The following is a 15,091-nucleotide window of genomic DNA, read 5'->3' on the forward strand; positions in this document are numbered from 1 at the left end:
TGTCATCTGATATCCGCGCAATCTCCTCTTCAATAAATAACTTTAAAGACGCTATTGTATCAGGCTTCTTGCCATAAACGCTATCCTTTACATAGTCCCAAAGCCAGAAATCAGGAGGGGTAGTTTATATATTACACTCAAATATTTAAACAAATAATATTAAACGAATAGAGATTATAATGGATCATATTGTTTTTTCTACCTTTAACATGTTACCTGACTTTTTGACCACCCTGTAGTTCCGCTTGATGAAAACCGGTTTTCGTTTTTGCTGCAGACCATCTACTAGTTGGCCAGTTGTGTTTAAATCCCAAGAATGATAGGAGCCTTCTATCATGTCTGAAAGTGACACAATGTTCAACGAATGAAATCGGAGATGTGCCATTGTGCAATTCATGCTCTCAATCAATCCAACTTATGACAACAGGACCATTACCAGCCCCATCAAACTACATAATCAAGTTACTGCAATTGATTTTTTTCAATAAATGTTTTAAAATAAAGCTGTAGTGTTGTTTTCTTTAGGGGGACAACTTTATCGTTCCACTTTGTAATATAATAACACAAAATAAAATATTAATTATCTGAACATTTATTGAATTAAAATATAATGAAACTAAATAACACAAATTCACAAGTCCTAAAAAGAACGAATTAAAACAAACAAACAAATTGTGACACTTGTGCATTTGTGTTATTCTATTACTTTAATGCATTTGTTTTTAACTAAAAGTTACGTGAAACTTTGATATTTTCGGATAGGGTTTCTTTGATTTGTCTCCTCCTGCTCTGAAAGCAGTTCTGTGAAAATGAAAACAAAAAACTTATTAAAAAAACACAAATGTACAAGTGCCGATTTGTTTAATTCAGCCACATTACATATCAATGTTATAGCTTTAAGCAAGAATAAATTGTTTGGAAATAATGTTGAGCAGCATTTGTAGGATTCTTCTAAAGTAATTGTAAAGTAAAGGTTGTTACAATTTTTTTTTCTACAAAAGACAACATAAGCATCAAAAAGATTTCAAAAATAAAAATAAATAAAAACGATACCTGGCAAGGGTTGAAGATGCGACCCATAGGCGACAATCTTCTTCACGTTTTTCACATCATATGTAAGAAAATCATTTCCATTCATCTTGTTAACACTGTAAATTCTACCATCCCTTTGATTTGACCAGTAGACTCTCGAGTGGTCAGCGGTCAGAGAGTTTGGCACATGAACTTTAAGGAACAAAAAAAAAAAATAAATAAATAAATAAAAAAATAAGAACAGAATCTGTTAATTTTGACCAAAACTTTCAATAAGATTTTTGCCGAATATTTACTTTTTATTTTGAACTTGAGACCCAAAATGGGTTGTCTTTATTTATTTGCCTCCCCACGAGGACAAAGTTAGACCAAGGTCGGTTTTTAATGTGAGGAATATCTCGCTTTCCAAAAAGAGGAACTCTGGATTAGAACAAAACTAACAATTGCCTCAGTCTAGAAAGATTTATCCTTCACTGACTGAGGACAGAAAATGTAGTATCAAAACAGATACTATACTTTGCTCTTAACCAAAGGGACAATTTATTTCGCCAAATGATGGTTTGTATTTATAGACTAAATACTAGATAGATTTGCACATATATGAGTTATCCAAACACAAATATTAAATATGTTGCACAAGATAACAACGCCTCTCACTTAAAATGCTTTTTGGGTTAATCATGAAAAAGTACAGCGTAGGGTTCTCACTACCTCCAAAAAAGTGTGACTTATAGGATCAGTAAAATTCATAACCTTTTCTACGATCCAACCGTATTTAGTACAAATAAATTTCAATTTTGGCCTGAATTATCCACCAAGTGTGTCACTCATAAATGTTCAACAGTTTTCATTTTATCAATGTCCGATGATATATGAAGACACTTTGATAATCGCTTCATCAGTAAATGGTGCGATCGTGAGTGAATTTCACACTAACGGACATTAACCTCTTCAAATCTTTATCTGTAGGGTTATTTCAATGACAATGTCTATCAAAATAATTCTTAAACTAAAAAAGACCATCACAACCAAGAGAGGAGTGTGTTAGACTTATCAACAATTTTACACATCAAATCCAGGTATGCTTATTTCCAATACCAATGGTATTCACCCTAAGCGGGTTGAACCACCTTCCCATATAGAAGGAAATTTTATAGGAATATCAAGTTCACCAGCAGTCTCCAGTCGCATGTATATCCCAATTAAAGGAGATGATGACGTTAGGCTTTTGCAGTTCTTGCAGCAAAATATCGACTTTCTCTCATATACAACACCTGATATTTCTAAATGGTCACCCATCTAGTACTAACCAGGCTCAATATCGCTTAACTTCAGTGATTTAATGAAAACTAGTGCGTCAACATGATTATGTCGTATATGAGTATGTGTATTGGCGAATGGTTATAAAACTAAGTTATAGATTTATGACGGGGATTTTGTGGACAAGTCAGCCAAACTTGGCAATAAATTCATATTATTTGGACCACTTATCTCGTCTTGAGTGTTATTTGCACAACGTTTCAATCTGTGTAACCTTCGACCTTCTTTCAGATGTATCTTATTTAACTCGAGAATCTTTCTGTCGAACTCAGGAATCTACACAAAATTTCAACTGGAACTCTTCAATCCATGGGGGTAGAACGCTCTCATTTCATCAGCCACGACTGGGTAGAAGTCCTAAGCAATTCGCAACTGTATTTTTGAGTGTCACCTGCTTTTACATCAAGCTAATAATCACCCAATTCCTGTCCCGATAACATTCTTAAGTACATATAACCATTTTTTCTTTTTTTTTTTTTAAATAAGATAAATTTTGTGTATGTATACTTTTTTTTTAAGATAACAAATTTGGGGCATTTTTAATCCTAAAAAATTAACATGTAATAAAAAAAAATATTTAACAACAGTAAATTTTATGGTAAAACGGGAATCCTTATGCTAATTCATAATTTGGATACCTAAAATTAAGATCTCTAATAATGTTTTAGTATAAAAAAAAAATTCTTATGTTAAAAGTCATAAAAGCGACATAGCCTACGAAAAAGAAAAAAATAGCCGTCGGTGTAATAGGACCGTTAACAGTTCATTTCATCCAAAAATTGATTATCGTATTTATAACATGTTTTTGAGCTTATTTTCCGCAGAAAAAAAAAAAAAAACACACACACACACACACCCCTTAACATAAAGCACATACGAAACTAAGAAAATGAACTAGATTAAAAAAAAAAAAAAATAGTTTTATGTTATTAAAAATGCTATCTGGTCTTGAAGTACTCAAAGGTGATTATTTTACGTTAAATTTATGTGCAAAGCTGATACTCCATTCCAATCGGGTCTAATTTATTAAATATATATATATATATATATATATATATATATATATATATATATATATATATATATATATATATATATATATATATATATTAAATTTATTTTAATTACCAGGTTTTTCATAGCAACATCCCCCTTAAATAGAATCCTCTTTTTTTTGGGGGGGGGGCTACCATAGTATGTGCGGGTAGAATAATACTAATCTTTCAAAATATGGCACTGTCGCTTTTCGAAGACAGCTGCTGCCACAGACACTGAATCTCCGCCAATAATAATTAATAACATAAATGAACAAAGGTCGGCTACTCTTTGTTAAATTTGTTTTATATATTTGGAGTTATCTCCCTTGAAATTAGGTTCAATTCAAATTCTAAGCAAGTTGGTCAGCTCTATTTCATCTTCGAACTAAAGAAATGAGAAACAATTAGTGCTAGAAAGAATGGGGGGGGGGATAGAATACTATACTTTGTAAACAATCAGTGTGTAATTTTTTTCAATCACTTAATATCTGATAATTATTCAATTTTAATGACACTTTTAGCATAAAACAATGTAGATATATGTGTATGTGTGTGTGTAAATATTTAACCGATAAACTTTTAAACTACTGGTCACATAATACTGAAATTAACAGGAAATAGTAATCATACACCAAGGATGGTTTATAACGAGTAAAATCTTTGTTTGGACGGATGAATGATGTCTGCAAGTTGAAATGCAAAATATTCATTTTAACTTGCCGACATTTCTATTAATTTGCGCATGTGTAAACTAATCATATCTGATAATGGTTTAATTTCATAACTTTCTCATGTATTTCTCGGTTTAGCTCAAACGTTGGCAAATGCAAATCTGGAGCACTATATGAGGGAATGCAACTGGAACACTAAATGTTCTGATTTCGATTCTAGCTGATGGAACCCAAATCATTTTTTTATATAACTTTTGAAATCCGTACTCATCCCAGAACAGGTAAAATTGATTTCCAGAAAAGAAACGTTTTGCACCAATTTTATGCCCCCCCCTTGTGAAGATTAAAATAAAAATATAATCAAAATATAAACTAAACCTTATGTCTAGAATCCTTATTCCAATTTTGATTCAAATCCATTATATGATTTGGATTCTGGAAAATGTCTAAAATTTAAGGCTTAAGTTTAAGGGAACTTATTCAGGAAATCTTGCTTAGTAGATGTTTAATGTGGATATCGTTTAAGGCAAATCTGAAATATTTGAATTTTTAAATGAGAGTTTGTGCCCATATTATACCATAAAACTTAAAAAATACTCCCCAAAAATTGAAATTTGGACAATATTTACTAATTAATGTGAAATGTCTACGTTTATAATTTAACAAAAATCGGTGTCAATTTTGACAAAGGGCTTTCACCCCTTCTTTTACCCTTACATAAAAGTGGTGAGAAACTGTTCTGTTCAGAGAATCAATTTTACCAGTTTTGGAATGGACAGTCTTTTAGTAATATATATATGTATATATGTATTAGGTTGGTGCAAAATTAATGCCATTTTTTTTTACATGAAGTTGAACTTCAAAAAACGATATTATTTTTGCACCAACCTAATATATATAATTTAAAATTTAACGGTTGAAAGACCAGACGAATGCAAAATTGATTTTAATAAACATTTTGAAATTTTTCTTTTCCAAATTTTCGAATAATAAAAAAGAAGAAAAACAAGAAGAAAAAAGAAGAAAAAGAAAGAAATTTACCTGAAGAAGTATTCTTCTTCAGACAGTTTTGTTTTCTTCTTCTTCTTATGTGTCATGGTGGAGATAACACCTGGCACGTCCTCAGAGGTTAGAAATTGAGGCTGAATGAGATTTTAATGTCCGGTATACATTTCTATATTTGTATTCACTCCTTAACCTATCATTATGAATTTGGGGACATGTTTTGGATGTAAGGAGTCCAAGTGTAGGCAATATTTAGTTTAATGTAGTTTCACGCAAAGGGCATAAAGAGGAGTGAGAGAGTAAGCCATTTGTGAAAATTCAGATATCTCTGATTTTTGTGAAATTTTAACAGGACACTCACTATACACTGATCTTGTGCTTAACGTGGATGCTGTAGAAGGTGGGTAATTGAACTTACCGTTTTCAGGGACGTTTGGCATAAATACTCTCTTACACTGGCAGCCCTGGTCGTCAACTTGCCAAATACTTTTATTCTTCAGTTCCATGAAGTAAATGTGCTCATTGGAATAGTCAATTCCTATTGTGCCAGCAATGGCCAAGTCTTGCGGACATTGGCACTTCTGCTGAGTAGTGCTGCGTTTTTGGGGATTGTGATCCAAAGACGGCAAAATCTGCCTCATGTCACTTCCGTCCGTGTTGCTTCTGAAAATTTTGTGGCTGCCATTGCTTTCTTCTTCACTCCAATACAAAGTGCTGAAAATAGATAAATGAGATTGGCTGTTTTGTTTTACGGCATATCAACTTTTTTTGGATTCAATCATTATGGTAAATGTTTTTATGCTTCAAGTTCTTTATATTTTCAAATTTTTATTCATGGTGTTTGGTTTGGTTTGGTTTGGTTTGGTTTTGGTTGTTCTGTAAGAGGAAAATTTTTTGATTTCGGTTTTGCTGAACATGATTTGCAAAGAAAAAAAAACAATAACATAAATGTTTGGTGCATTTTAGGTCAGAAAGCTTGGTCTGCTACCATTTATTTTTTTTGGGGGGGCAAGGACTGCTACATTTTTCTATTTCAAGAATGGCTTTGCATTCAAGACATTGCTTGTAGGCCAGAATGCTATTGTTCTAGCATGCTGACTTTTTAAATCCCACTTTCCTGACCTTGTGTCACATGTTCCTGCCATTAAAAGGGAGATAAATACGATTAGCCTTTGTACTTACCTGGAATAAGGACTAACAGCAACGTTTCCGATGGTCCCACTTCCGGATCGCAATATATGTGGATCCTTCTTATAAATATTGTACTTCTGTATTTCTCGATCTGTGGACAGGTATATCGTATGGTCGATCCAGTCAACTGTCAAATCTTTGATAGCTTTGCTAGACTGCATTAACTGCAACAGGACAAATATTCAAACAATATATCTTACATTCACTTTAAACAGACAAATTCAATTTTAATGCATTAATTAATTAATAAAGATTTAATTCTCCTTTTATGATATACTAGCAGGTCAGTGCCCAGCATTGCCCGTACACTGAACCTGCCCCCCCCCACCGCCTCCAAAAAAAATTTAATTAAAACAACTTTTTTTTCAATAAAAATAGCAGGGAGTGCCAGTGCAACCGATAAAAAAAAAAAAAATGAGCTGCGGTGGCCAGGCTTGAACATGAAATACAAAAGAGGTAAAGAACGCAAAAACTTACAGGCAAACGCTTTTGCCCACACGGCCATGAGTGCTTTTGACCTTATAATGTTGCAAAATAAGCGTTTTAAACATAGTTTTAGTTTAATATGCATGCGTGACTTGTGAAAAAAGAGATGTGAAAAACGAACCCCTATTCCAAAAAGTGGTCTGATTGACTTCCGACAGAATGAATCGTTTTTCTAATTTTCACATATTATGCATCTGGAGCATTGCCCTTTAAGATGGTATCAGTTTCGTACTGGTTCGATGCGGATGGAAAACGTTTTTAGCAGACATACACACAAACGTTTGAGATTTATATAATAGATAAAAAAAAAAAAACTAGCTGTATATAACCGGTGTTGTCAGGGATACATTAAAGTCATTTTACTTTTTTGTTATTTTTTGTTTTTGCACATTTTTTTCACTTCAAATAGATAACTCATATTATATTCCTCAATTATGGATGTATATATGCGCATGCCGATTTGTAATTTTCAGTGATTATTTGAAAATGCTTCATATTAGCAGTCGTTTGGATAAGACTAAGTAATTTTTTTAAATAAATTAAGTATGTTATTATATTACATGCTAAAACAATAAAAAATTGTAATTGGCTAGTTAGGAGCAAAGTTTGATTTGTAAGCTTTAATCAAAGTACATGAATTTATTCCTATGTATATACTCTGATGAGTAATGAGCTTTTAGCCCTTTTCAAACCCCAGCCCCATCATTAATATTACAAATGTTTGTTTTGGTTTACAGCATATCAACCATCCAAGGGTTATTTAATGCCAAGTTTGTCAAATATAATTTTTTTTTTTTTTTTTTTTTTTTTTTTACACAGGAATCACCGCTTATCAAGGCCTGGAGCCAACTCGAGGATAGGGGGTTAATGGGTATACATTAGTCAATGTGATTATAGCCTAGTAAACATAAGTAGTGTGAATTTTGTAAATTGGATTGCTTAGGGGGATGGTTCATCAAGAACTTGTTTACGTTGGACTTGAAGACAATCAGATTGTAGTCAAACAACTGTCAACAACTTTCCTCACTCCTTGTCTGTGTCCAAAACTAAACGAAAATTCTATGAACAGATTTTTTTTTCTAGAGCGATCACTCTGTGGAACACAATACCATTTGTCTGCTTCTCATCTGACTATAACATGGTCGTCTTTAAGTCTAATGTGAATAAATTCCTATTGAGTCATCCACTTAGATAATTTAACCCTATCCAAGCTACTCTGTGTCTAATCTTGTCTCACCATCGTAACACTTGAGTGGCCTCTGGGCCTTGATATGTAATGACCTTCTAAGTAAAAAAACAAAACAAAAGAAAACAGCAAATGCACTTTTGATAAATTAAATATGTTCGTTTCTTTGTTCTCGATATAAAAATGGTAAATAGAATCTTACGTTGATTTCTTTGGATTTTCCGCCATGCATAACTAGGTTTGTATCATTCTTCACCCAAAAGAAGAAATTGGTTTTTGCCAAAAAGGTAAAAGCCTTTGTTGGAATTTGAACAACTTCTTCAGAGAACTTTAGTCCGTTATCAAGCTCGGCCAACTTAAGTGATTCGCTGTCGGCAACAAGCAACTCTGGTAACGGTTTCGTATCTGAAAAAAAAGTTTTAAAATTTAATTTTTATGCAAAAGAAAACTCTTTTAGAATTGTTATATTAGAATCAAAATTATATTTATAGGAATGGTCAACGGCAAAAAAAAAAAAAAAAGAAAAGTAAAATAAAGAAATTGAGATGAATATCACAATGTATGTGGAAAGAGGGCAACACAAAAGACAACAACTGTTTTCTTAATCCCCAAAGACGTTTCTTGGCTTTTTGGCCATGATCAAAGTGTAGTATAGACTAGCAAAGGTACAGTGACGAGGATGACCATAGACACCCGTCCCCAATTTTTGAGTGGCCTTGTGCCTAACTTTTTGTTTATTTCTGCTTTGGTTATAAACTTTTCAGAGTGAATAAAAAATATATAACTCAAAGTGTAGTATCTGTTCTGATACTACACTTCAACCTTTTGTTCTCGGTTTGTGGAGGAGAAATCCTTCACGACCGAGACAATTTTTATTCTTGTTCCTTCCCCCACATTAAAAACCGACCTTGGTGTCTAACTCTGCCCTCGTGGGGAGGCAAAGTAAATAGGAAAAACATTTTTGGCCTTTGGGATCAAAGTGTAGTATCTGTTCTGACGTTACACTTCAATTTTTTGCTCTCAGTTAGTGCAGGAGAAATCCTTCACGACTGAGACAATTTTTATTTTTGTTCCTTTTCTTCACATTAAAAAAACGACCCTGGTGGGGAGGCAAAGTAAATAGGAACTCCAATCAGTTTCAACTAAGAAAATAAAAATTAAGAGCATATTTATTTTTACATTAGTTCGCCCCAAACAAGACATATTGTCACTCGGACGTAAGGGGCCATTATTTTGGACCATGTCTACAGGTGACTATGTGAGGAAATGAGAAAGATGGCTGTTCACATTACATTTAAACTTTTGTGTGTCAGTGCAGTCAGAAAAGCAGGAAATAGGGGGAAAATTCCAAAGTTCAGCAGTCTGAGGAAAGAAGCTATTAGAGTAAAAGGCTTTCCACCATCTGAGTACCTCTACAGTGAAAGAGGTGGGATTTTGCTGTTTGCCGGATTTTGTTGAGTGTATTTATATCAAGCGGGCAAATAAGATCCCCCTCAATACGGCCATACACTGGTTCATGTGAGGAATGGTGTTCCTTCTTCTATTGATGTTAACTCAAATAACATCACTAAACTGAAAACTTCACTAGACCAGATGAATTTGTAGAGGACTAGGATATATAAATCCTAATCCCGTTACAAAAGACAATAATGAAACGAATGGAATGAAGGAAACAAAAACTCAATTGCTGGATAAGATAAACGTGTCGTTTATTTACTGTTGAAAGAATGAATGTTTTAGATATAACACGTGTTCATGTCCACGCGGGTGTAACTATTGTTTGTTGCGGGACTGGTGGTGTAGAAAGAAAAGGAAATGTGTGTTCATCTCATGTTCAGGTCACTATCGTTTTTCGCGCGTGGGAAGAGAAGTGAGTAATGTAGTGGAGATGGGAATGATAGTCCAGCGTGTAGACAAAGACATGTTAGCAGTCAGCAGTCCTCCGGCACACGTTGTAGAAGAGTTGTCTGGTTGATGGACCAAAGCAAAAGGGGAAAAAAGAGTGAGAAAGTCAATCCAGTTCATGGAGAGAGAGAGCGTATAAAGTGTACATACTGTTTGTTAGCTTTTTGCCTCACATGGTAGCGAGTGGCGTGAAGCACGGGCGTGTGCCTCCCGAAAGGGAGGCGGCTGGTTTGCCGAACCTCTCAGCTCGAGAGCTGGTCCGAAAAGGGTTGGAAACAGCTTGTCTCTTCCTTTTATAGTTGTTTCCGGTGGTCTTTTGCGCATGTGTGGATTTCTTTTGAAAGGGGAAATGACGTTGCCCATGCGTGCGCGTATGTGAGTACATGTGTGTACGTTAGCGTGTGTGTGTATACACGTGAATGTGAGTGTATATACGTGAACGTGAATATGTGGACGTGCGCGCGTATGTATATGACAAGTAATATAGCTTGAGATGTGAACGTGTGTTTTTGTATGAGACGAGAAAAGACTCCCGCAAATTACTGTCTTTGAAATTGCTAACACCAAGGAAAGATCACAATAAAGATAACCTTGTTACATGGTCAGTTGAGAAGAGAAAATGTTCTTCACTGATTTAAAATCTTCAATTCGTGTAAAGAAGAGGAAAATCTTATATTATTTGGATTATTCAGACTACTGAGTGTTATTTTCATGACGATTGGCTAATGAAACCTCCGACCTTCTTCAGCCAACATGTTATGAGAACAGTAGTCTGATTAATCCATATTATCAATCCTCATCTCAAAAAATCCGAAACATAAGAGGAAAATATCAACTGAACGTTTGGATATCTAAGTATTTCTATAATTATTAGGTTGGTGCAAAAATAATGTCGCTTTTGGCGCATATATATATATCTGATAAAAACGACATTATTTTTGCACCAACATAATATAAAACTGAAACGCCCTTGATTGAATCTTATCTTCGATGATCGGGCGATTCCATCCTAAAAAAAATAGAGATGACAAGTGATTTTATATGTGTGTGTGTGTGTGTGTGTGTGGCTCAGAGGCTAACGAATAAGGGTGGGGAGTTGTATGTCTTGGTTTTGATTCTAGCTAATGGCACCCACGTTATATATATATATATATATATATATATATATATATATATATATATATAGATTAGACTACCCGTGACCCGTTGGGTCAGTATGTTAGATTAGCTATGGAATTAACACTTGACACTTCTGACGTAAAGAAAATAGTTTTTGTGACATAACAGAAACATTTCTATGAAAGTATATTAAAATGAAAAAAGAATATAGATAGATTTCTAGGAGTCGTTCCGTTTATAATTGTTTATTTTTGAAAAAAAAAAAAACTTACAGCCATTGAATTATAAGTGGTTTGTCATACTTATAGGTAAATGTGCACTGAACAGATACCGTAATACTTCAAGTTAAATTCAAATTTTGATATATCTTTTTTAAATGAAATTGTTAGTTGAAAGTACAGAATAGTTAAAAACACTCTCCCCGTGTCAAGAATGGCTTTTTAAATAGAAAATAAAATGTAACTTTTTTTTTTCATTTATTTTAAACAAACATTCATGACCCTTTGGGTCAAATATTTAATTTATGTTAATAATAAGGTCAATAAAACTAATTAAGAAAATGTGGAAATGAATGATGTAAAAAAAAAAAAAGCAGAAAGTATTGTTTATTTGGATAATTTAAACACGAAAAAAAACAAACAATTGGGGCGCTGAAAACGTACACAGTAAAACAATACGTTTTATTGTGTTGATTATTTATTAAAAAAAAAAAAACATTTTCGGGGTTATTTATTTATGTTGGTAGTGTAGAAAAAAATGTATGAATGTTTTTAAGAAAGGTGTATTAAAAAATGAAGAATAAATTTAAAAAAACAAAAAGGAAGACCGTGGGTAAATCGCCGTTGTAAAATGCTCTTATAGTTGTCAACAGATGCTCTTATAGTTGATTTATTTGTAAGAAAATTGCGACAGTATAGTTGTAATACAGAATAGTTGCAGAACATCCTCACCCTTCCCATGTTAAATAATAATTTCTAAATAATAACACTAATATTTCAGTCCGCAGGTCAAATTCCGCAAAAGTAGCAATTTGTGTTTATTTGTTTACGCTGTTATGGGTTTATGTTTATGCACACATGCGCAACCGGAAGTCGTAAACCGGATGTGTGGTTACAACACTCATTACAAGGTCATTTGAGTTTTATAATTATATATATATATATATATATATATATATGGTTTTGATCTCACTACCATATATTCAGGTTCAATATAATGATCGATAGGGAACTGTCTAGAGACGTAATCTACCTGAATTAAAATATATTTAAGTGTATCTTACGACCAGGAACTGCCTGGCGGCCTGCTAGTTTCATATGGAAACCAAGTGTTAGCCCCAGGACGTCCTCCCTTTATTTCCAGGAACTTAATGAAGTAAAATGAAAAAAAAACAAAAAAAAAAGCATAAATAATCTGTATCGTTTTATACGGACGAAATCGTAAAGAGTTTGCGTTTGTAAATGGTACTTACTGTTGCTGGTAATGGAAACCTTCTCAGACTTTTTGCTACAGTTGTGGATTGTGCAGGCCACAGTCTGTTAGAGAGAATGACCAAACAAAAAAAAAAAGAGAATTAAAATATTTTTTTAAGCGTTGCATCATGTAAAAAGTATAATCTGAAAATCTGTAATCACATTTCGGGGGGTAGCATTTTTAATGCCTATAACTGCCGGCCATAATAGTCAGTGGAAAATCTGATTACATGTTTGAGGGAGAACTGCAACTTGAATCGAAAGTAAGTTCCTAAATATTTCATAAATTTTTTTTGTTTAATTATCTTCTAAATTGATATGAAAAATTATTTTTTTTTAAAAATCGATGAAATTGCCACAAAAATCTGATCGATTTTGCAAAGAAACAAATAAAATCCAAAGCATCAAAAAAACAGGCTTTTCGGAAAAACATTTTTTCAAATTTTATTTTTAAAAACATCTAAAATAACAGAGCAAAAAAGACATTTGAAAAACAATATTTTGTATAAAACATTGCCTATCAAATATATATGACTGTTTTTAGTACCCATTAAACTAAAATTAGTTTTTGTACTGAAATTTCATGATCTCCTGATAAGTACAGGGTGGAAAGATAAAATTGTCGCCCTAGAAAAGACGACAGGATTCCATTTCTGTTTGATGAAAACCGGTTTTCTTTTTTCTGTAGCAGACTATCTACTAGTTGTCCAGTTGTATACAAATTCCAAGAGCGATAGGAGCCTTTTATCATGTCTGAAAGTTACACAATATTCAACGAGCAAGATCAGAGATGTGCCGTTGTACAACTCATGCTCTCTACCGATCCAAATTATGGCACCAAGACCATTGTCAGCATCCTCAAAATGCAAATCTGGACGGTTCAACGCTTGAGGGCACAGCTCAATGAAGTTTCCGGACACGGTTATGGTCTTTGGTGTGGTTTTAATTGAGGGCCACATCATGCCACCTCACATCTTGGGAGTCAGCTTTAAAGTCAACACCAAAGTGTATATGGATGTGCTGAAGAGTGTGGTGATCCTCTAGTGCAATCAGATGACCGCTGGCAGACCTTGAGTGTGGCAGCAGGATTTGGTGCCGGCTTACAAATTCAAAGAAATCCAGGCTTGTCTTCAGAAGGAGTGCTACAACTTTGTATCCTTTTCTCACTACCACCCTCTTCCCCTGACCTGAACTCGCTGGACTCTTTCGTTTGGCCATATACCGAGAACATCACCAACATGACCTCCCACGACACCAAAACCAGTCTGATCGCCACCATCTGCTGAGTACTTGCCATGAAAAAGTTCTGAACCTGTATCAAAGCGGTGATTGAAGCTGAAGGTGGCTACATTGAAGAGATGTCAGCTCTACTACATAATCGATTTTTGTTCAAGAAAATTGTTAAAATAAAGCTGTAGTGCTGCTTTCTTTAGGGTGACAAATTTATCGTTCCATCCTGTAGAAGCGTAAAATTTCCAACATTTAAACAATAGAAAGTTTAAATATGAAGGATTTTGCTAAAACTGCATTAAAAAAATCATAAAAAATTGAGCGAATTTGTGGCGAGCAGAGACGAGAATATGCTGCTGCATTTAGGATAATATTTGACCTACTATTCTTTGTTGGAATTGATTCCTATATTGAATATGAAACAATAAGCAAGAAATAAAATGAAGCTCATTACCTATCGTCTTTTTTTATCGCCTCGTTTCTCACCCAATATTTCAGTTAAGCCAGTGGTCATCTCTTTGCATTATTACAAGCTTCTAAAACCTATCCATTATATATTACTGTTCGAAAAGGAGGTTATACCCACGAAATATCAGCAAAAGTTTGACACCATGTAACATATTATTAGTCGAAGATGAAACAGTGAGTAATAAAAAGAACATTATTGCATTTTGTTTTTTTTTTATCTTCTTGTTTCTTTCTCAGTCTTTCGATTTACCTGGTGTTCATAATATTGTTACAGCCTTCTAAAATCTAAAACAGGTCCACACAGATTTTGATTTATTTTTTTAAACGTTTTTACTTTAATTAACTATACAATTTCCATGGGTTTCGTTGGTATTCATTAAAGGGCGTAATTTAAAATTGACACTTTGACAAATTAAGAAAGCCGCAGAGTATAGCAGCCGGAAGTTAATATGACAACCAAGAGAAGCACAACGTTTTCAAACATTTGTATTATTTATTATTCGAACAACCGTTATCATTTTGGATATCATTCTTACAACTTTTCAGCCAATGTAACTTCCGGTCTTCTTCATTATGTCTTGTCAATTCATGAATCTTTATGTCAAACCCGGAAAACTGTATGGACTTTTGAATTGAACCAGTTATTTTATCCGCGGGGGTTAGCTTTCTCTCATTCTGTTATCCATTGCAGGGTTGAAGTCCTAAGTAATTCTTAGTATCACATGTACTGAGGATTGAACCTTCAATGTCTAAAAGTTACATCGTCTGAAACATTGGATAACCCTAACCTTCAATGTCTAAAAATTACATCATCTGAAACATTGTGAGAAAAACATCCAAGATGAGAACAGTAGTCTGAATAATTTAACTAATACAAAACTTCCAAAATATAAGTCGGAGATATATGCAGATACTATGTAAATAAAAAGTTAATTTGAACAGGAGATAATATCCTCGAAATATCAATAA

At 33.6% G+C, this 15,091-nt stretch overlaps 1 protein-coding gene and 1 pseudogene across 3 annotated transcripts in view; both read right to left on the reverse strand.

Moving 5' to 3' along the window:
* LOC145239826 (proto-oncogene tyrosine-protein kinase ROS-like) overlaps positions 1-15,091 on the reverse strand; it is a 682,889-nt gene that overhangs the window by 118,715 nt on the left and 549,083 nt on the right. For all 3 annotated transcript variants that reach the window (XM_080103360.1, XM_080103359.1, XM_080103361.1), the window contains exons 23-27: positions 12,424-12,487; positions 8,131-8,333; positions 6,248-6,420; positions 5,484-5,779; positions 1,054-1,224 (exon numbers count right to left, since the gene is read on the reverse strand). In XM_080103360.1, the coding sequence (XP_079959486.1) occupies positions 1,054-1,224; positions 5,484-5,779; positions 6,248-6,420; positions 8,131-8,333; positions 12,424-12,487 (907 nt within the window). The remainder of the gene's footprint in view (positions 1-1,053; positions 1,225-5,483; positions 5,780-6,247; positions 6,421-8,130; positions 8,334-12,423; positions 12,488-15,091) is intronic.
* Positions 2,295-2,411, reverse strand: LOC145240395 (5S ribosomal RNA; annotated as a pseudogene).

The sequence above is a fragment of the Euprymna scolopes genome, chromosome 19 (genome assembly GCF_053919585.1).
Source record: "Euprymna scolopes isolate OS-2025 chromosome 19, ASM5391958v1, whole genome shotgun sequence".
In the NCBI taxonomy this organism is placed as follows: Eukaryota; Metazoa; Mollusca; class Cephalopoda; order Sepiida; family Sepiolidae; genus Euprymna; species Euprymna scolopes.